The 21,424-nt window shown below is 44.7% G+C and overlaps 1 protein-coding gene across 1 annotated transcript in view; it reads left to right on the top strand.

Moving 5' to 3' along the window:
* The window catches only part of CARS2 (cysteinyl-tRNA synthetase 2, mitochondrial), a 442,315-nt gene that overhangs the window by 201,409 nt on the left and 219,482 nt on the right, over window positions 1–21,424 (top strand). Inside the window, exon 7 of the mRNA XM_085622177.1 lies at window positions 9,733–9,862. Within this exon, the coding sequence (XP_085478303.1) occupies window positions 9,733–9,862 (130 nt within the window). The remainder of the gene's footprint in view (window positions 1–9,732; window positions 9,863–21,424) is intronic.

Here is a 21,424-nt window from a genome sequence, read left to right as displayed (position 1 = left end):
AGTATTTTATCTATGTGATGATGTTCATCATGGAATTTGAGTTTAGCGGCTAAGTTGCGACCTGGCCACCCACCCTCCTCGTACGCACAGGCTACATGTCTACGCGAAAAATAGCGTACTTCAGACTCCGCCATGGCGTCGTATTCAAGGATTAATTCATGTTTGCGAGAGAGTGTGGTGGCACATGGTGTAACAGTGTAATCGGGCTCGATGTCCGCCAGCGTGGCTTCTATCTTGGCAAGCTGCCCCCTGAGATCTTTTAAAATACCTGCTGTGGTGTTAATGTAGGCACCTCTGATGGTCACCTAAAATGCTTCCCAGAGAGTAGAAGCCCTCTCTACAGTGCCTACATTAATCTCGAAGTATTGTATCATGGCTTTTCTAATGGTGTCATTATATACGGGATCCAAAAGGGCCTCCGAACGGAATCGCCATGTGAATGGTCGATGAACGTTAGTTGGGATTGTGAAAACGAGCTGCACAGGATTGTGATCTGAAAGCATGCGCGGGAGCGCAACAATATCAATGACCCATTTATTTGCCCCTTCGCTGAGCAGCCAGTAGTCCAAGCGGGACGAGCTGTGATGTGCTGGTGTAGCATGTGTACCTTCCCTCGCTGTGTGATTACGAAGCCTCCAGGCATCTACCAGCCCAAATTCTAGCATAGCATTTGTAATACTTTGGGCTACCTTAGGTGTGCTGATGCCTTGCGGGCTAGATTTAGCCAACCTGGGATCCAGGTACGTATTTAGATCCCCTCCCCATATAATAGTCGCTTCAGGCCAGCTACTGAAGATAGCATATATTCATGTAAAGACCTCTGACTCATCCACTATGAGCCCGTATATATTAATAACAGTGATCAGTGACATCCCCAATTTACCGTGAACCATAGCACAGTTCCCTTTGTCATCTATATAGGTTTTAAGGGGTGTAAATGGGGTACCTCGTTTAAACACAGTAAGAACCCCGCTGGCGTATGAAGAATACAAGGAGGCCAATTTGTACCCAGCCCATTTAGTGGCGATCTTGGCTTCAGATATTTTGGTCAGATGTGTCTCCTGTAGGAGAGCAATCTGAATTCCGTGACGATCCAGATAGGCAAAGACCTGTCGAATTTTTGGGGGGAATTCAGCCCCCGGACATTCTACGTCAAACAGAGGCATTTGTCACCCATCAGTCATTTGAAGATAGAACCCTACAGTAGAGTAACCAATTTGCGGTGGTAATAGCAGACTAAGAATATATATCGTGGCTAGTGTGACGGTGCAATCACAGTGAACAGTCCCCATATCAACTACATTTGAACCCCCCACCCTCACCCTCTTTAGCAGTCCCAATTTGCCAAAGCCATTCACATAACTCAAAACAAAACCCAACATGCAAAAACAGATGAAATAAGCAATGTGGGGTACACCCATTGGGGGTCAGCGCGGCACATCCAACTCCTGGATGTATAAGGGAGGTGGCTGCGAACAGTGAACATGTACTCCCTAGGTCAGTTGTTCTGCGCTAACCTCACAGTATGACAGCACCCACTTTGCAATATAAGACAGCATTACCCTTCCAGTAGCTTCAAAGGTGGTATACAGCAAAGGATATAAGTTCCCACATGTAGCCTTCGATTTCAGTATACCATAACTGTACAGTTTCCAAAGACTAGTCTGTCAGAGGTGCCATGCCATATGAAGTAGACTAATACTGAGCCTACAGTCCCCGAGTTTGCTCGGGTAATGGGGCAATCAGTGAGTCCAGAAGTGGAGGGATGCGTTCTGCGCCTCAATCATCATTATCTGATGTGTCCGGAGGAGCCTTCTTTTTGCGATGAAGAGTTTTAGCAAAATCCATTGCTTGCTTGGGGTTTGTGAAAATCCTGGCTTTATCCTCAATACCTATCCGCAGGCTAGCCGGATAGAGCATGGCATATTGAATGTTCTCCGTAATCAGTATCTTTTTTACTTGTTGAAATTCCTTTCTTGCCGCCTGTACTGTTTCTATGAAATCAGGATAAAATTACAGGTTGTTACCCTTCGTCCGGAGATGCGGAGTACCGCATCCCGGTCTCTAAAGTTCAGCAAGAGGGCGATAATTGGTCTGAGCGGCGAGCCCGGAGGCGGACGGACCGCCATAGAGCGTTGAGCCCGTTCCACAATTAGCAGGTTGGAGAGGTTTCCGGCGCCACAAATGTCCCGGAACACGTTTTCCACATAGGCCTCCAATTTTCCCACATTTTTGGACTCTGGCAGACCCAAAATGCGTATATTATTGCACCGTGATCGCGCTTCAAGGTCCTCGTTTTTAGCCTGGATAGTCGCAAAAATCCTCTCCATGTCATTTGTTTTTGACGTGACCTGCTGTGAACTATCTTCTGCGTTCGAAATGCGCTGCTCCACCTCACCTATCCTAGCTGCCTGTTTATCGAGCTTAGTGGATATGTGGTCCATACGTCCATTAAGGGCTTCAGTTTTTCTGTCTATGGACTGTAGGCTAGCCTGGGTAGCTGCCAGTGTCTTCTCCAAGGCAGACGGGGTCTCAGTCGCATTATCCAGTTCTGCATCAGAAGTGTCAGTTTTCTGAGATTTCCCTGACTTGCGCAGTTCAAAGTTGAGGCGTGGTTGATTTTTGTCCAGTTTGCCCATGATAGCAACTATGCTCAGAGACCAGCGTTTGTTGTTTAAAATTATATTCCTCAGCCACTACTAGAAGTACTGATGTTGTATGGCGTTTCAGCAAGCAATCCACACTTTAAGGAATAGTAGGGACCAGGGCAGAATACTATTTGCAACCAAATACACCGTTGCCAATGCACCCTCAGTTTTCTGTCCACACGGTGCCAGATAAGGGCTTCTAGTTGATATCAGCGCAGGTTTATGCTTGGGGCGATGTGCTAGGCTCTAATTCTGGATACAAGAAGGAGACAAAGCCCACCTATAGGGATGAGTAGGCCTCTCTTGCTGGACCCAGTCACACAATTCTGCCTCTCGCCGCCAGTTGAGGGCAATCTCTCCAAGCCCCGGCACAGAGACCACACACAGATTGCGGGATATGGCAGGTAGTGTATAATTACCATCCAGCAGTTCATCAGTAGCGTTGGAGCTGCTTCCCGCTGGGTCCACACACGCTAAGCACGCGGGGGAAGCACTCCGTGCACCAACGGAAAGGGCACGTCACCAATCCGGCCACGCTTCAGCCCTCCAGGCCCAGCGATGAACAGTCAAGCGCCACTTGTTCGCCACAGCCCCCCGCATCAGCACACAGCGATGACTCACTGCAAGTCATGCAGGTCCATTAGTCTCGCCTCCTCACATCAGCTCCTGCGCCCTGAGAAACGCTATATTACTGCAGCTCTTCGTGCCCAGGGGGCCCACCGCAGGAGAAGCCCTCACCAATATTCTGCAGGCAGGTGGGCCGCCAGGCCAGAAAGCTCCTCTATCTCTCAGTGCACCCCTGCTGGTACACGCCACATCACATACTTGGCTCTCGTGTAGCAGCAGCCCCGGTCCGCGCCGCCCCTGTCCGCTACACTCGCTCTAGGCTACGAGCGCCACAGGCCAACCGTCCCCAAGGTAGGGCCACCACCCACGGGGCACAGTTCTCACAGGCCGCGGGCGGACGCCGCGGGCCGATCTCGTCTTCGTGCACGCCCTCACGCTGTCGTTAATCGTCAGATCAGCGTAGTAATCCTCAGCAGGACTGTATGGGCCAGTCGTAGTCCCCGACTTGGCATCCACGAGAGCCCGCTGTTCCTTACAGGGCTGCCATGATGTTCTCTTCATTGTAGAAATCTTCATTGACATTATAAACACCCCTCCCGCCTCCCCGGCTGAATTTTCTTGTACATTAGAAACAACAACTAAGTTATTGCACTGTGAAAAAAAGTAAACAAACTGATTCTGAGAGCCAACTGCCAGTACAATGCATCATGGGTAGGGGAAGCTCTCAGAATCTTAATAAAGCAGCAGTCCATTATCACAGCTTTCAATTTAAGCCTATCAGGCTGTATTTTACCCTCATGTGGTACACAAGTTCTAGGCTGTTTGTATATCAGATGCTGCAGTGTAGTCATAAAATCTTGAAACGGTACTTTGGAGTCTGGCAGTCTAAATGGTGGGGAAATCTTTCCATAGTGAGGCTTGCAAAGGGTAAAAAAAGTGTTTCGGGGTCCACACACGTAGCAGGAAATTATTCTGACATTTTTTACGATTCCTGTGTCGCATAACCATGACTATAAGTAAGTAACTACTTCTTGTGAGCATAATGAGTGAAAGATGTCCATGAGTGAAAGTGCAGATTCTCTGTGCCATGACGGATGGGAGAGAGCAGGAGAAAGTGGTGATTTTTTCACTATAGAGATGAGGGAAAGAGGTGCACAAGTGAACTTTCCTCAGTGTTTGTGTGACAGACAACAACAAAACAGATGCTACATTGTCAGAAAATTACACAAAACTGTGTAGTGCATGATTTGATCTGGCCTTCAACAAACTACAAAATAAAAAAACTCCGTGTCTAATAAATCTAGTATCTTATGTCTCTTTCCAACAGCGAATGCTTTCAAACCTGCTACCATGAAGCTAGCCTGACTCATAAACTTACACATCCAGCCCCTCTTCTAAGTGCTCCTTCTTAAGCCGACTTGAATGAACATATACCATTTATACCACCCTCAGTGACATATAAGGACTCAATTTCACAATACAAGCCATGTTATGTTCTATTACCCCCAATATTGAGGACAATATTTTGAGTGCTCGATAGACTCAAAAGTTTATGTCTCGAAGACAGGGTGTGGGTTTTTCCATCTCATGTCCACACTTACAACCTCTTACATACATTCAATAAGGTGCAGTGCCTTCAACAAGGCATCACAGATAAAGAAATTGTGTCTGAGCTAGTTGAGGCACCAAGTGTAAGTTAAGTGAAGAGAAGGTAAATGAACAGTAGCATAGGCACACATTAAATGGATCCAAAAGCAAAGTAGTGTATGTGTTCGCAGTTTAGTGAGATATACAGAAAATAATTTGCCTGCCAGCTGTTCCCTTCTCTGCAGGCATAGTGCCCCATGTCACTATGCCTGACACGCTTGTTCCCAAGCCTTCTTAGTGGGGAATCAAGGGTGTTTCCAGCTGATCAGAGCCGTGCACTGACCACGCTATTGTTTCCAAATTCACAGACACGTGCTTTTGCCTAGTCTAGTTTGTGGTGAATTGAAAATACTACCTTCTAGTAGGGCTGTTTGTTCATACCTCCTCGGGGCTGCACCAACTTACCTACTAGGCCATGCTAGAGGCTCAGACGTATGCCTTACACAACCTCCTGCCTCCCACAGCCCATATACAGGACCACGAAAACCATCTGGGAGTTTGTAACTTACACATTCACAATGACAAATGCTGAGAGCTCCTCACTGATGACACATGAGAGATCCTGGGATAAACTTCAGAGAGCTATCCACTATGCGAGCTTATATGTTCTGTCAGGTACCCACTCAGAATGCCTTGTTCACTTGTTTGTGAGGACATAACTTAGTGTTATTGGAACCCTCTTCAAATCCCTGTGCACGGATTCTGCGCTGGTTGTGGTAAGCTTCATTGAAACTGGGCGTCCCTTCCCTTGTTCCTTTCCATAACTATAGGAACTGACTATGCAAAACCACATGCATGTGACAGTTATACCAACCATCTTTGAGTCTGTACAACTTCACTCTTATGCTTGTTGATGGGAATTGACTTAAATAGTCTAATTTTCCCTGTGTAAACTCGGTTGAGGTAGGTGCCACGGGGTGTATTAGGGTAGTTACCTGATAGTGAGATCCCACAATATGAGTACCACATTATTTAAACACCCGTCTTCTCATTAGGTAACTGACATGGTGTGTGTTTGAAAGTGCAAGCTTTTAGGGAAGTGGAGTGACCACAGGTTTGAAAACTGAGCGTCAAAAATCAAAGACCAAAGCAGCAGAAACTGAGTTTCAGTATATCTAGAATGGGCACACATCCATGTAGCACAACAAAATGAGCAACCCCTGTGCAAGTGATGTTCGAATAGCTATGCGGCTTACCCAACCACCTTTGTCCTGGAGAAATGATTAAGAAAGTTGAAAGTGTAATCATATTATAGAACCCTAGCAATGCTCATTTTGCACAACTCATTGGACTGTAAGTGAGTGAAATGCAAGACCCATCTCCTCTTTGACCCCGTATAAGACCAGGTGTGGAAGGAAATCCCAGAGTCTCTGTTGTCAGCAAATCCTGAGACAGTTAGATAAATACATTATGATCAACCTATCTGACGATGATAAAGTCATAAAAACGTAGATTAGTTCAACTTCCTATTCGGAACCCAAGTGGAGAAATTTGTAGTCCTCTGATTCCCTCAGCAGTGCCCCTACTCAGAGCTGTTTCATGCCTTAATCAATGGCAACCCCACTATTGCCTGAAATTATTGTTCTCGTAACACTTAAATGCAGAGCGAAACACAGAAAGACTTTGAGCGCAATCAGAAATCACTGGAATTTTTTTAAATAGCAGATGGCTAGCACAGACTAGTGAAACTGAATGCCCAAAAATGCCCAGGGCAAGAGACACCTTTAAGTTCAACTTCCACACCAAGATCTTGAAATCTAACAGCTAGCCACTTCTATGTAGGCCCATAATCGTGGCCGCAAAATAATAGTCCACCAGTCTATGCAACACTGAGTTATTTCAACCATTGCGGCAGGCACCATTTCACGGAAGTGACATCCATGGAGCATTCAAAGAGCCTCTCACCTGTAGGTAGTGCAACTCCTCATGTCTTCATCAAAAGTGTCCGTTATTGTCCAGCCTGCAAACAATCTCAAGAACCTGTTGTCCCAGCCTCAGTGTTAAAGAAGCAGGCCTGTGCAGGCCCTGAGAAATGTACGTGAATCTGTTTTCCTGGAATGTAACACTACACCCGATGACATGAAGATGCCTCTGTCAAATCATCATTATGTTAAAATGCAAATCTTCAATGTGGTTGGTCTCTTGTGTCTGAGTGAGTGGGCACAGGGCGGGGATTGATATACGTGGCCCACCACATGGTTTAATGTTCAGTTGGCTAATATGAAGAGAATTTGTTATGATAGTGAATCTTGAAGGATAAATGGGGAATCCATACAGGGCAAAAGACAGTGAACAAATTCTTATGATTGATGGTGAACAATCAATAATATTCTCAATTTACAGAAAGCAGCAGCTAAGCTTGTTCCCCATCTTCAAACTCCTGCTAGCCGATAAGATCGTAGAGAGGAAGGTCCTGTGACAGTTTCAAAAGGTTGAGAAAGTTTAAAGTTCTACACAGCTATAATTTGGTGTTTGGACTAATTACGGGTTATTGAGAACACCTTGCCTAATATAGCAAGAGACCTTGTAGTGCTTGCCATGGACATACCAGTTGCCCCGAGCCTGCTGGATTGGCTTATGACACCTTGATCTCCTCGACCACATACAGAATTGAAAAGGATACTCTGGAAAGGTCTTGGAGTCGGTTTGGCCTCTCTTCTTGGCTGTTGTCAAGAGTACCGGTTTGGAAGCACTCAGGGGCGTAATGAAACTTGAGGCCTCCCCCGCAAAGTACATGGAGAGCCCTGCCCCACCCAATCAGGAGCTCTCAGGCCAGGCGCTCTTACCTGTGCATAGTGCAAGAGGGGGCCCCAATGTTAATCCACAGAGTGCACTATGCCCTCACCACAACATTACAATTAGAGTTCTCCGGGGCTCCTCATTACTTCCTGTTTTCTTCAACATCAACATGCACTCCATAGCTGAGTTCACACCCAATTGTCAGTTTCCGGATAGGTCAATGACCTGGAGATCCACCTTTGACTGGATTGGACCCATGAGCAAAATGTTAATGTCATCCAAGGTTTGCACCATATTTACTTTGGTATTAAGAAAACCTATCTATGCTTGTGTTATAAGCTCCTAACAAGAAAGAAAAGATTGGCTTTTTCCCAGTTCTGGGAACAGTCCTTTCCCCCTAAAGAAAGCAAAGCATCAAGTTGTCATATATGATGTACAATTTTCTTTTAATCTGCAGGAAAGCAGTAGTGTCAGGAGCACAAACTTCCCACTCGTGATGCTGCCACCATCTCACAGGGTGTATACCCCTCTGCTTTTTGTTTGTATGAGAGGGGCAGGATTTTCAAGCACCATTTGTTACTGCATATGCGGTGTCATCGCGCCTTTGAGTGTGTTGCAAAGTTAAATACTGTGGTATTTGTTTGTGAGGATGGTTGGCCTTATCTAAACGTACCATATCTTTCAAGGTATAATTCATGGTAGGCAATCATAAATCGACATGATGAAGATAACTGTGATGTAATCAGATCACCAAACATGGACCCCATTTTGCTCCTTCCCCGGATCCTTGTGGTGTCATCTTTGGATAAATCAAGTCTAAAAGTCACGCGTAAGGTGATGTTTGCAGCTAGTGTTTATCTGCTGTTTCAAAGCTTCACATCACATCAAGCTCATCTGCCACCCCAAATGTTTGTCAAGAAGATGGAGTTCTCTTTAAATAAACGTACTAAGGGGTATTTAATTTATATACCCGGGAATCATTACCAGCACTGCAATCCGTGCCCGTGGCTTGATAGTTGCAGGTTTCTGGGCACTTAAAGCCCAAGGTGCATGCAGTTACACATGCACTCAGGCAACACAAATCAAATACACAAACAACACGCAGGGAAATACACAATCGCTTATATAACAGCCAGGTAGTCCCAAATCATTTGTTCAGCCTTTTTATGAATGAGAAACAGCATATTCTACTTGCCTGTTTTGTCTACCAGCATACTGTCATCACACACGAATGTACTTTGCAACTAAACGAACGCAAATAACTGCTGAAGACTTTCCAAGGGGCTGGGTTGCTTTCATTCCCTTTTATTCACAGTAAAACCCCTACCCTTTCCAAGAAAGCACTTATGTACCACATAGGGCAACAAAAGGTGTTTAATGTTCAATTATCAAACAAATACTAATTGGTTGATCAAACTTAGCTCACATGGCAGAGGGTAGTTGAGTTTGTTATTGTTAGTGTGTCTCAGACTATCGGATTGAAATGCTTTCTGCATGCCTGAATCTCTTGTTTTTTTTTTTTTTGAAAAACTTTCTTTATTGGCATTAATAGACAGTGAAAAAAAACACAGGCACATAAGATATCGCCATTGACACATAGATGTACATTGCTGGTGCGCCCAGTCATAGTTCTTGCAATCTAGCAGCCTCTCGGCTCTTCAGGCCGTTCATCGCTGTCCTGAGTGGGGCTGCAGATATGGGCCCGATTCCAGCCTCTGAGTGTGCCCTGCTGGAGTGCGCCAAGATCGCCTCGCGGCCGGGATGCCGTGCTATGCGCCTGAGCCCCCTGTACGGGGCGTCGCAGAGGCTATGGTAGTGCGGCCATTGATTAACCACTAACTAACTGGGGGTCGAAAACCAGGGAAAAGGGGGGGGGTGCACTGTGTCGCCCATCGGGAGTACTAGTAGCTGCGCGCTCTTGTGATCGGACCATCATGTGGGAGAGGGCTGGTGTGGGCGCGGACGCGGAGATGGGGGGGGGCGGGGGGGGGGGTAGTAGCAGCGTGCCTGGCCTATGAGGACTCTGGCTATGCCTGAATCTCTTGTGACGTAAAAACTATTTTTGTAAATGTAACTGAGGATTCGTTTTTGTATAATTTTGATGCCATCCATGATTGTTTATTGTTGCCAGGTGAGAGCGACAAGCGGCATAACAAGGATTTTGCCCTGTGGAAAACATCCAAACCCCAGGAGCCATTTTGGAGTTCTCCCTGGGGGAAAGGAAGACCCGGCTGGCACATCGAGTGTTCTACAATTGCCAGGTCAGATGTCACGTGCTTGCTTTTTCTTAGCTGATAGAACGAAAAATATCAATATGCACTAATAATACAGGTGTCCTTGTAATCATATTTAGACAAAGGGGCATAACAAATTCAAGTTGCTTAATGAAAAAATAATCTTTCTAAACATGGAGCATAAACTACTGTTTAAAGAAGAGGCAAGTGGACAGTAATTTATGAACCACTGTCCATTTTTTACCAGTATGTACTGTACTCCTTTTCACAGGTTTCAATGCCTCTATGAGGTGTTTCAGTGAAAGCACACAATTAGAGTGCCATTGCTCAGTGACTTATAAATTGGTGCTTATTGTGTGACCTAATCCTTACCTGTCATTTACCCTAGGCATGCTTTGACATACAGAATTGGAGATGGGTGGGTAGCTGTCAACAACGGGTTGGTGCTTTTCCACAGAGGGGTGACAAGTAACATCAAATAAACTGCGCGAGCGAAGCTTGGGTTGTCTTTGTGATCAGCTTCTATCTTAGTCCATTGATACCGAGCTCTCAGGGTGACCTGAATAAAATGCATTTAGACTTGTTAATGTAAGATCTGGAAATGAATCTTGCACTTTATCTGAATCACATTGGATAGATTACAAATAAAGAGGCAAGAAGGAGCCCTAGAAGGCTTCTTGAAATTATTCTTGAATGATAAGATTAGCTCCATCGCTCCTGTGTTTTATTCTTTGTTTCATTCAGTTTTGTCTGGCATGATAGGAATTTGATACGTATTTCACTTAACTGGTATGTTGTTCCTGTTGCAGGGCTGTTTTTTGGTCTCAGCTACTGCTGTCTAATTGCGAAACACCTATTGTTAGCTTACTAAGGACTGACATTGGGCTTACAGCAAGGGCGTAACACAGGCCCCCGCAGCCCCCGCGGTGCGGGGGGCCCCCAAGCTGAAGGGGGCTCCCTCAGCACAGTACCCGGGCTCCAGAGCTGGGGCCCCTCAGTGTGCGTTGCGGGGGGGGGACCCTCAACTTTCATTACGCCACTGGCTTACAGTCCACCTAGTCCTTACCATTAGTGGCTCTATTTTCACTCTCATTTGCTTGCTTCTTATTCCCTGGCGTGCATTGGCTTCATGTGTTTGACCCTCCCCTGGGCCATAGCCTCTTATCGTCCTTTTAAATGGCGAACTTGTATCCTTACACTGCTCGCTTTCAGGAACTACTTTTTTTCTTTTTGGTTAAGCATATCATGATTTTGGATGAGTTTTCCAGCTCTCTTACTCCTGAGCTTCTCCCTCCCCACGCTCTGTGTTGTGCTTTCCCTCATGTTCTTCTCCCCAACTCTGTGTTGCTCTGTCCTTCGCGGGTTACTGTTCCCCTCTTACCCGCACCCATTTATTACATTTTATTTTATTGCTTGGCTCCTCCATAGACCCCCCACCCAGGCAGTCCTTTTTAATATATCTATTTCTTTTTTGTGGAGTGCAACACAGTATATCCTCCACCTAAATATGCTTTATGTCGATGCTGTACTGCATTGCCAAAACGCGTTGGCAAAGTCAATACGTTGCAGAGCCGAGATCTATTGGCTTTGCCAGCGCCTGTTGGTATTTTGCTTTTATATTGCCACTGCATATATGTTCTTTGAGTCTCCTTCCAATGTGATGCAGAGCAGTCTTGTTAATCTCCAGAAGTTAACTTTCATATATGAATGTTTAATGATTCTATTTAAGAAACCCATTTCTTCAGTTTGCCTTTTTCATCCAGCTTAAACTCTGTGTTTAATAATAACACCCCTTACAAAGGCCTATAAAGAATCCAATTTGAAAACAATATGTCTGAGCCAAGGTTTGCTAGGATGAATTCCTTTAATTGATGATGCACGTGTGCTACAAAACTCCAATCCAGTAATAACGATCTATTGGAAGTCTTTCTTCTCTTTCTCTTTGTGGGGCTCAGCACAGAGATCTTAAGACATAACACCAGGTGGTTGGCAAGGTGCTGTGGAGTAGTTAAAACAGTCAAGATGTTTACAGCCAACTCTTTTGATATTAAAAAATAGTTGATTAAAGACCACACGTGACATCTAGCTGAAAATACAGTTTCCAGGTTCAGTTGGATTTACTTTCCTAACTGCGTCAAATTATCTGTAGATTATGCATCACATTAGATACAGCTGTTCTTAATTTATTTCAGGGATGGCTTACCTTTTCATGAATAGTCAGTAAGCTCCATTGTGACATTCCAATCCCCATCTAGAATGTTTGGGGATACACTCCCTGCCAAATTACATCTAAGGCCTACATCATTGTAGTTGGGTCGTGCAAGATGACCATAAACACTGGTGACAGTAAAGCAATGGTTCCCAAGCTGTTTCGACCAGCGGCTCCCTTGACCTATTGGCCGCAGCTCTCTATTATGTTACTTTTTTGCAGGTGGTGGCACTTAAGCCCGGCTTCGCGAGTACTTCTGTGTTTCTCCCTGTAAATAATTGGGATGAAGTTGATGAAGGTATGATAATCATATGACTAGACTGTCACAATTTAATTTAGCTTGAACCGTGAGCAATGGGCCAAATAATTCTCCTTGCACAGAAGGATACCGTTAACTTTGCCCACACCCAACATGGTCAGTATTTTTGTGATGCGGTCTAGCGTTTTAGAAATCCTTGAAGCGCGTTGAGAGGGTAAAAAAACTAAGGTTCATATTCCTCCAGGCGGGAGCCTTCTGAATGTGCCATGATGCTAATATGGTTGAAAGGCACTACAACACACCTCAAATATACAGTGGGTCAATATGGAAATTAGTACAGGAAGTACAATAGGGGGTATCCGCCCCAATTAGAAACCAGAAATGAAAAACAGAGAGCACGCTCCTTAGGCAAGCTGTGTAGTGCAAAGGGATTATCCATCCAACCTCAGTGAATTTAGTTGGTATAGCTGCCAAGTTTTCAGTGTGCACATGAGTGACATTTCCATGTTTCTAGGGCACCTATGAGTGACATTCACGTTTCTCATATGTGACACCTTGCTTGACACTTTATCACGAGCACTGAATTAAGAAAACGTGTAGTTCAAAATGAAAATCTTGTTTTATTAAATGCAGTGTAGTACCTGGATTAAATAAACCACCCATACCTGACATGGGATTCTTTATGTTTTCGGAAGTTGCCCGGTATCCTGTCCCGGTGTACCATACCTTCGTCTAATATTTTTAGCAGCATTAAATAAAATGCAAATGGCAATCTTTACTAAATATCAGCTGTCTTATCTCATATAGCCTTTCATCTGTGAGTTATAAATTAATTTTGGATTTAAAAACATTTAATACATGTTTGGTAATACAAAGTGCTTCAATTGATACCTGTTGATATTACCCCAAATTAATGACCCACAATTTCCTGATCTCTGAAGGATGGAAGGCAGCTTTAGCTGTTTGGGGTTTGCACTCTTGAACTTCATGGAGCAAGAGACATCTGCTTTGACTGTGAAACTTTTAGAGAGCCGCTCCCACTTTACCTAACTGGTTGATCACGACTAACAGTTTTCACCACCACTATAAGAAGCTGTGTCTATGTGACTTCCTATTACCAGTGACTTTGAAATGCTTCAGCCACTGCCAGTTCAGCTGCCACCAGCCAGTGCGCTGCACACTTATCACTGATCGCTTTCAAATTGTTGCTGCTGGCTGACTGTACCGCCGCAGTGGGCTGGGCTGCCTTCCACGTTCTGCAGTGCAGCCAGCTTTCTTTTTTCTGGGCCGGAGCCTGTCAGCCATCTCGGGACTGGAGCTTTTAACAGTACTTGTCACTGTCGCAGTTGAACACTTGTGTGCTCTGCCAACCGCCAAGGCCCAATTGGTCCTCGACTAACTTTAGAGAAAAAAACAAATGATGAGGGAAATTTTATCATATGGGGGTTGCCAAATCGATCAACCACTGGTAATCAATACTGCTATACCGCAAATATTTTCCTCTCGGGTTCCAATGGAGCAGCTTCTACGAGGCCTGGTGCTTTTAAAATTTTTCAGGAATATGGACCAATCCCCATTCCTTAATAATAAAAATCTATTGGGGTCTTGGATACTCTTGAGGACATCACAACATTTTGAATATCTTTAGTGCGACACACCGCAATCTTGCAGACTATTCCCCACATGGGAATAGTGACCTGGGACGCCCCTCCTTGGCACCAGGATTAGATTGCCCCTCCCAACCCTCTGTCCTAAAGAAGACCCGCAAGCGGATGTCACAAGTTAACCTCTATGCATAAGTTGGGTCGAAACGTCGACGCATACCCCCAAGCAAGGGCCCATACCACTCCTTTGACCATCCCTGCCCCACCATCAGATGTTGCATTCATGCACTTACAGAATAATGAAAAATTACTTTAAATAATGTCGTGGAGAGGTCATACTGTACTGGTTTTCCATCATACACGAGCATCCTCTTGAAACAAGGAATAGCTTGCAACTCTAAAGCTTGTGATTTTCACCCCATTTTCCCTCTAGCACGAGCACTTCCTTCTCCCACTCCTTTCCCTCAAGCAATCTCTTTTTGACTCTAATTTGTATGGTAATGTCTTCACCATTGTAGTTATATTTGCATTAATCTTTGAGAATATATAAAAAATGAATTTATTCAACAAAAAATTGTGGGTGTAGTTTGTATATACGTACTGTGTATCTATAATTTCTCCTTCCATTCAGGGTGTGAATTTGTCTAAACATTTGCGGTATAGCAGTATTGATAACCAGTGGTTGACTGATTTGGCAACCCCATATGATTTAATTTCCCTCATCATTTGTTTTTTTCTCTAAGGTTAGTCGAGGACTAATTGTTTTCATATTATACTGTACCCAGGTCCTTTGGCTATGATAGGGTTACCCCATTCATTTGTAATGGGGAACCGCCAAGGCCCAGGCTAAGTGACCAGACAAACACTGCACCTTCGGTCCCTTAAAGCACACGTGACCAGGGGGCAGGAGCTGAGAAGTTGACTTTTTTGTCAGCAGTCTCTCGCAATATGTGTCCAGGCTGGCGCGGGGGCTTAGTATGGCATAGGCCCAGCAGACTGCCAAAGAACATACTGCACAATGCCTTTTTTTTGTTTGCCACAAGACTGTGATGGTTTGCACAGTGCAAGAGATACAGCTGTTGGCAGATTAGGACCCAGTATCTCAGATAACCAGCAGGGAAAGGACTACAATACGAGCCCTGTGTGCCTCAGAACACTGCAGCAAGACAGAGCGTGCTTCCAACATTTAAAGTTTTTCAGTTTGGAATGACAGCAAGCTTGATCAACACGCTCATGATCATAGAAATAGAAATGGTCCTCGGAGGAGAAGCACATCTTTCACTTTCAGAGGTTCCTAAATTGTGTGCTTGTTGTGCAGCACCCCAGCTTAGTTTTGATGGCGCACTGGGTGCCACGGCACACAGATTGGGAATTTTCTGGATCCCTGTAGATTCTGAAGTGTTCCATCACAAAAATGTTAGGACAATTTGTGATTTTAGGCAAAGTTTGAGGTTTGCAGGTCCTTGTGGGTAGTAAAACTTTGTGGGATCCACACATGACACACCATTCTGGAATCCCATGGTGTCTAGTTTTCAAAACTGTGTTGTTTGGTAAGTTTCCATGGATGGCGGTCGAGTACGGCTCCAAATATTGCAGCTACCTCAATTGCTGATCTCTCAAAGTAGCTCTTCAGGGCCTTTTGTGTTACGGTCTTTTGGCCACCCTCACAAGTGGGGTACTCTTATTATTGTGAGAATGTGGGGTCTCTGGGTGGTACAAAATGTGTGGCTCCTCAACGGATTCCAGACGTTTTCTTCACAGCAATGTGAGGAATATGTGTGTTTTTGTCATGGTTTGAGGTTTGCAAGGGCTTCTGGATAGGAAAAATTGTGAGAGCCATGCAAGTCACCTCATTCTGAACTCCCCGGGTGTGTAGTTTAAAAAAATGTGCAGGTTTGCTAGGTTTCCTGAGGTGTCACCTGAGCTAGGGTCCAAAATCCACAGCTAACAACTTTGTAAAAGAAAAGGGTCAGATTTCAGTGGAAAAATGTGAGGTGTCCATGTTAAATTTTGGGCTCCTTCCACTCATGGGAAATTGGCCTACCCATGCAGGTGAGGTATCATTCTTATCCGGAGACATGTGGGAACACAGAATAGTAAAACATTGGTTATTACCAATAGGAATTCTCTGCATTTGTGCCTTCCAAATGTGACTCAGTGTATGAGAAAGAAGAAATATATTTAAAATGCCCTCTGAATCACATGCTAGTACGGGTGCCCACTAATTCAGAGATGTACAAATAATCACTGCTTCTAAACTTAGTATCTTGTGAACATTTAAAAAATACATGGGTTTCTCTCATACCTGTTATTCATTCTTAATATTCTACCATATGAATTGCTCTATACTTGATACACACTGAAAAAACATTATATAGTGCGGCACAGTTGTTGGCTCTGATACTTCGGCGTTTTGGACAACCTACAAACCCTATATATCCCCACAATCAGAAGAGTTTAGAGGATGTAATGCTATATTGCTTTTGCAAATCGGGCATAGTTCCAAGGAGTTACAGATAAAAAGGTTGTCACAAATGGCCTTTTTTTCCTACTCATTTTTCATTTTTCATATTTTTTTATTTCAACGCTTACTTTCTTTGGGAAAATCTTGAGGAATCAATCAGCCCCTTGCTGAATTCAGAATTGTCTGCTTTTCAGAAATCTATAGCATTCTGGGATCACCCAAGGATTTCTCATTAGTTTCCACCACAAACTGGAAGTAGGTTAAAAGTACACACATTCTGAAAAAAGAGCTACCTTTTAGCAAAATGCCTAAACTGGTAAAAGAAGTGGTTTTCCCATACAGCTATACATGTTCCTGAAACCTGTGAAGTTGGGGACTTTAGTACAGCATACCTTTTGTTTATGCCGTTTTTAGGAGAAAAAAATCAGAACTTTTTGTTGCGGAGCACTTTTTTAAATTTTCCCCCAAAACTTTAAATTTATCCATATTTTGGCTATTTTCTCGTTCCCCTCCAAGGGATTCCACACACCATGAGTACCTTCAGAAACCCTAGGATGTTGAATAAAAAGATGCAAATTTGGAATAGATACTTAGGGCCATATGTAGGAAGCCAAATACCGGTCGGTAACGGCCGATTTTCGGTAAATATCCCGTTACCGACCGGTATTTAGGCTTTTGGTATGTAGGGGGCATATTTCAGGATTCGGTAATTTACCGAATCGGTACAATTACCGAATCGGTAATTTTATCGATTCGGTAAATACCGAATCCTGAAATGATATGTAGGGGGAGTGTGTCGTTGGTGTGGGGATTCGTTATTTACCACCAACTAAAAGTTGATGGTAAATGACGAATACCTGTAGAAAAGCATTTTTTTTCCATTTGAAGTGTGCAATGTGGCAGACATACATGCCCTTAGGGCATGTATGTGCACCACATGTGCACACATGGACGAATCAGGGGTGCAACAGGGTGTCAATGTGACACCCTGTCACCCATGATGCCTCCCCCATTACCGATTCGGTATTTACCGAATCGGTAATGGCAACTGGCTTCCCATTCATTCCTATGGGCCTCCAGGCCCATAGGAATGAATGGGAAGCCAGTTGCCATTACCGAATCGGTAAATACCGATTCTAAAATACCGACATATAGCGAATCGGTAATTATTTACCTACATTACATTTATCGATTCATAAATACCGAATCGGTAAAATTCGGTATTTAAGAATCGGTAAATGTAATTTACCTACATATGGCCCTTAATGTGGGAAAAAGTTATGAAGGCCAAAGAGCGATGTACCCCAAATAACCAAGAAAGGGCTTAGCATTGGGGTGAAAAAGCCTCTGAAGTTAAGGGGTTAAAGAAGGCTGGTCATCTTTTCTATTGAGTATTAAAATTGCAATCCTCATATTAAATGTAAATATAGTGTCTTGAATTGAAATTGATTAAGGGTACTCATCTCCCTATGTTTTGTGAGCTTAGGTCCTTTTGACATTAAGGGGTTCATTATGGTAGCGGGCGGATAGCCACCGCCCATATGGCGGTGGCGATCCGCCCGCCAAAATCTACCGCCCACATGACTTTTCCCCCCGCCACATTACGATGGCATGGGGGCCCCCGGCGGACGGGAAGACCGTCCGCCGGTTTTCCGCCGGTAGGCAATCTGCCCGAGTGCCTACCGGGCGGAAAAGCCCAGGAATATGGTGGCGGTGCCTTGCAGGCACCGCCATCCATATTATCATCGTGGCGGTGAACTGCCTTTCCATGGCGAAGACTCCGCCATGGAAAGGCAGGCGGTTTTGTCTTTGGGGGCCCGTTGCATGCCCCCAGGGTGTTCGGGGGGGTGCACATGGCTATGGTACCCCCCTGCATTTGAATGCACAAGGTGGCAGGCACCGCGCGGGTCTTGTCACGTTGTGAATTCAAATGCACAACATGCATTTTACACATTGCGGCGGGTACTGCTTGCAGCACCGCCCACCACAATGTTTAAAATGCGGGATGCCACTTGCGGGACCACCGCGACAATGGCGGGCGGTTCGGTTTCCCGATACGGTGTCCACCCGCCATCGTAATAGGCCCTTATATGTGGTTCCCCAGGGGTGGGAGGATGGATTGGGTTTCAAAGGTTGGGAGGGCACAAGGGTCTGCCGCTGTGTTAAAACTGAGTGGAAAAAAGACAAAATAAGTCTTCTTGCAATAGAAAATGAAATTAAAAAATATTAGTTAAAAACTTATGAACATATAGTTAGCCCATCTCTTACAGGAAATGGATAGTACTTTCATAATCTCCTCTTAGAATATCACTGGATTATTAAGCACTACAGAACAGGAACATCATTAGTCTGATACTGGAAAAATCAGGTACCTGTATAGCACTCCTTCAAGAAATCTATAGTCTGTGAAGCAGAATCAATACGTTGTGTTCACTTTGAGCAAAAGTGATAATTGTGTCTAGGCAAGAATCCATAATGCATTCTATAACTACCGTTAAGAAATGTAACCCAAATAATAATTGCAAATCATTAGATGAGAAATATGGTGAAGGTGTGTGCATTGTCGAAATTTGAATGAAGAAATGTCATTTGAATATGTCTGTTCCATTTTCTTGATATTATACTGTTCTGTGTTGATTGTACCATGTTGAAACTGTGTGTGTGTATGTATATATATATATAATCACTTACTCCCTCTGATAAGACGTTGAAGGGCTTTTTGGGAAGTAGCATGCTTCTTCAGAACACTAAATTAGTGAGTAGTCCATTGGTTATTATTTTTAACGAAACTATTCCATGCATTTACTCTAGTGCCTTTGTGTGTTTGTTAATGAGTTAGATGTTATCTTGGGGGGGGGGGGGTTAATGTGAGAAGCAAATAGTTGATAGAATGAATGGATATATTATTAGGTTGCAGAAATATGGTTTCAAACACTGAGAGATTAAGATAGACAGGTATGCACCAGCAGAGAAGTTTATGTAGACAGGCAGAAGGGAAGGAGAGGGTCATTCAAAGGAAATAAAGAAGTGAAAATTTTGGAAGTTTATGTGAAGGTAATTTTTTCATTTTTGGTTTTAGAAATATAGTGGGCCTAGTTTGTTTGAGATAGGGTGCAATCTGGGGATGTATACATCTAACAAGAAACATTAAATCATCTATTAAAATACCCAAATACTGTTTTAAATTCTTCTCTGAAATGTGGCTTTTAGCAGCCTTGCTGGGAACACTTTAACTTTCAAAGAGGTGGCAGATACATGCATGTCTGCATAAAGCTACCACAGTGCTTGTTGCGAGATCCCTTTATGAGCGACCTTCAAGTAGACATTTAAGTACATCCCAGTATTTACAATTACCATTTGACAACAATGAAAAAATAATGTTTGTGGCATTGTGATGTTATTTCTAACAACTGTGTGCACTGCCCCAATGCATACAATGCAATCAATACTTGCAAACCCAAACAGGACCCTGTATATGTACCAACTGCAGGCATACATTCAAAACTATGAATACCTCGCAACAACTGAAGTATCTGTTGCAGGAAGCACTGCTCCCCACCCCCATCAGGGGGGCAGAATTCTGACTACCCAATGGATCCCCTGAGTCCCAATAGTACCCTGAGTTCTACAGAGAGGATGTGAGCTAGCCCATATTAAGGGCCCATTTTCAACGTGAGCGCCAACGCTTATTCAATTAAAGAAAATCTGTGAACAGTCCCTAGGGGAGAAAAGAACCTAATAATACCCAATCTTGTTTCTGTTGAGACTGCATGTGTTCGACATCTAGTTTATTGTTCTTGGAGTGCCATGTGAATCGGGACCTATGAGGTAGCGTTTCCTTGGGCTTCGGCGGGGGTTGATGAGTCTCCGGTCGAGGAGTCGGAGTCTCTGCGTGGTGGGGTATGTGGCTTCAGGGACCATTTTTCATCAGTCCATGTAAAGACTTCCACCGGAGTGTCAAAAAAGATGGTGCGAGAGTTAAAAACCACACGTAGACGGGCCGGGTATAAAAGCATGTAGAGAATCTTGAGGTCGTGAAGACGCGCCTTGGCCACGGTGATCGATTGACGCTGCTGTTGACCATTTTCGTGTAGTCTGGGAATATCATGATCCACTGGGACTCATACATAAGATCTGCATGCGTCCTCACCTGCTGCAGGATGACATCTCGGTCCTGGAAATTTAGGATGCGTGCAATCATAAAGTGCGGCCTGGCCCCCGGTGGAGGCCTTTGCTTCAGGGCCTATGAGTGCGCTCCACCACGAAGCACGGCGAAAGGGCATCGGCCAAGATCTAAGAATGAAGCTGCTGTGTAAGAAACGTTCCCGCGTCGTTGCACTCTCAATTTTCAGGGAGACCCACAAAGCGGAGATTATTTCTCCTCGCGCAACACTCTGCATCTTCCACTCGGAGGGCCAGTACCTTGGTCAGTTGTTCAAGGGAGGTAACTTTGTGTTGAAGTGTGGTTACGGCGTCTTCAACCCCCGCAATTTTTGTCTCGGTTGTTGCGATGCGGTCGACGGCATTACGGAGGTCCTGTTGCAGGAGTGTGACCTCTGTCCCAATTGCGCCAATCTGGGTTTCCAGTGCCTGCCTGGACTGAGTGATGGCAGCTAAGAGGGCTGCATTATCCGGAAGGTCAGTCGTGACATCCGCGGCCTCAGTGGACAGCCCCGCCGCCGCCGCCGTAAAACGGTCCATAGTGCTCTGTTTCGGCCTGGCCCAGAAGCCTTTTCTTTGGACATGATGCGACTCTAGTTGGGGGCCCTGTGCCACGATCCCTAATTAATCAAGTGGGTCCAATAGCACAACAGGCTTAGCCCCTTCAGCTGGCAGCTCTAGTCCCAGTAGTCTTTTAGTAGAGAGCGGGGCCCTGTCGACCCTTATGTTGTGTGGACCAGACCTGGGTCCGCCTGTGGTTCCACAGCACCGGCCCCTCAGAGTAGAGGCTGTGAAGTCCACGTAGGGTGCTCCCGCCTGCTCCCACCAGGAGTATCAGCCTTGTAGTGAATCCGGGCACCTCCAATTCAGCACGGCTGAACGCCGTCCCTAT

The sequence above is a fragment of the Triturus cristatus genome, chromosome 8 (genome assembly GCF_964204655.1).
Source record: "Triturus cristatus chromosome 8, aTriCri1.1, whole genome shotgun sequence".
Taxonomy (NCBI): domain Eukaryota; kingdom Metazoa; phylum Chordata; class Amphibia; order Caudata; family Salamandridae; genus Triturus; species Triturus cristatus.
The sequence above is the reverse complement of the archived record's forward strand: the minus strand, read 5'-3'. Positions and strand labels throughout refer to the sequence as shown.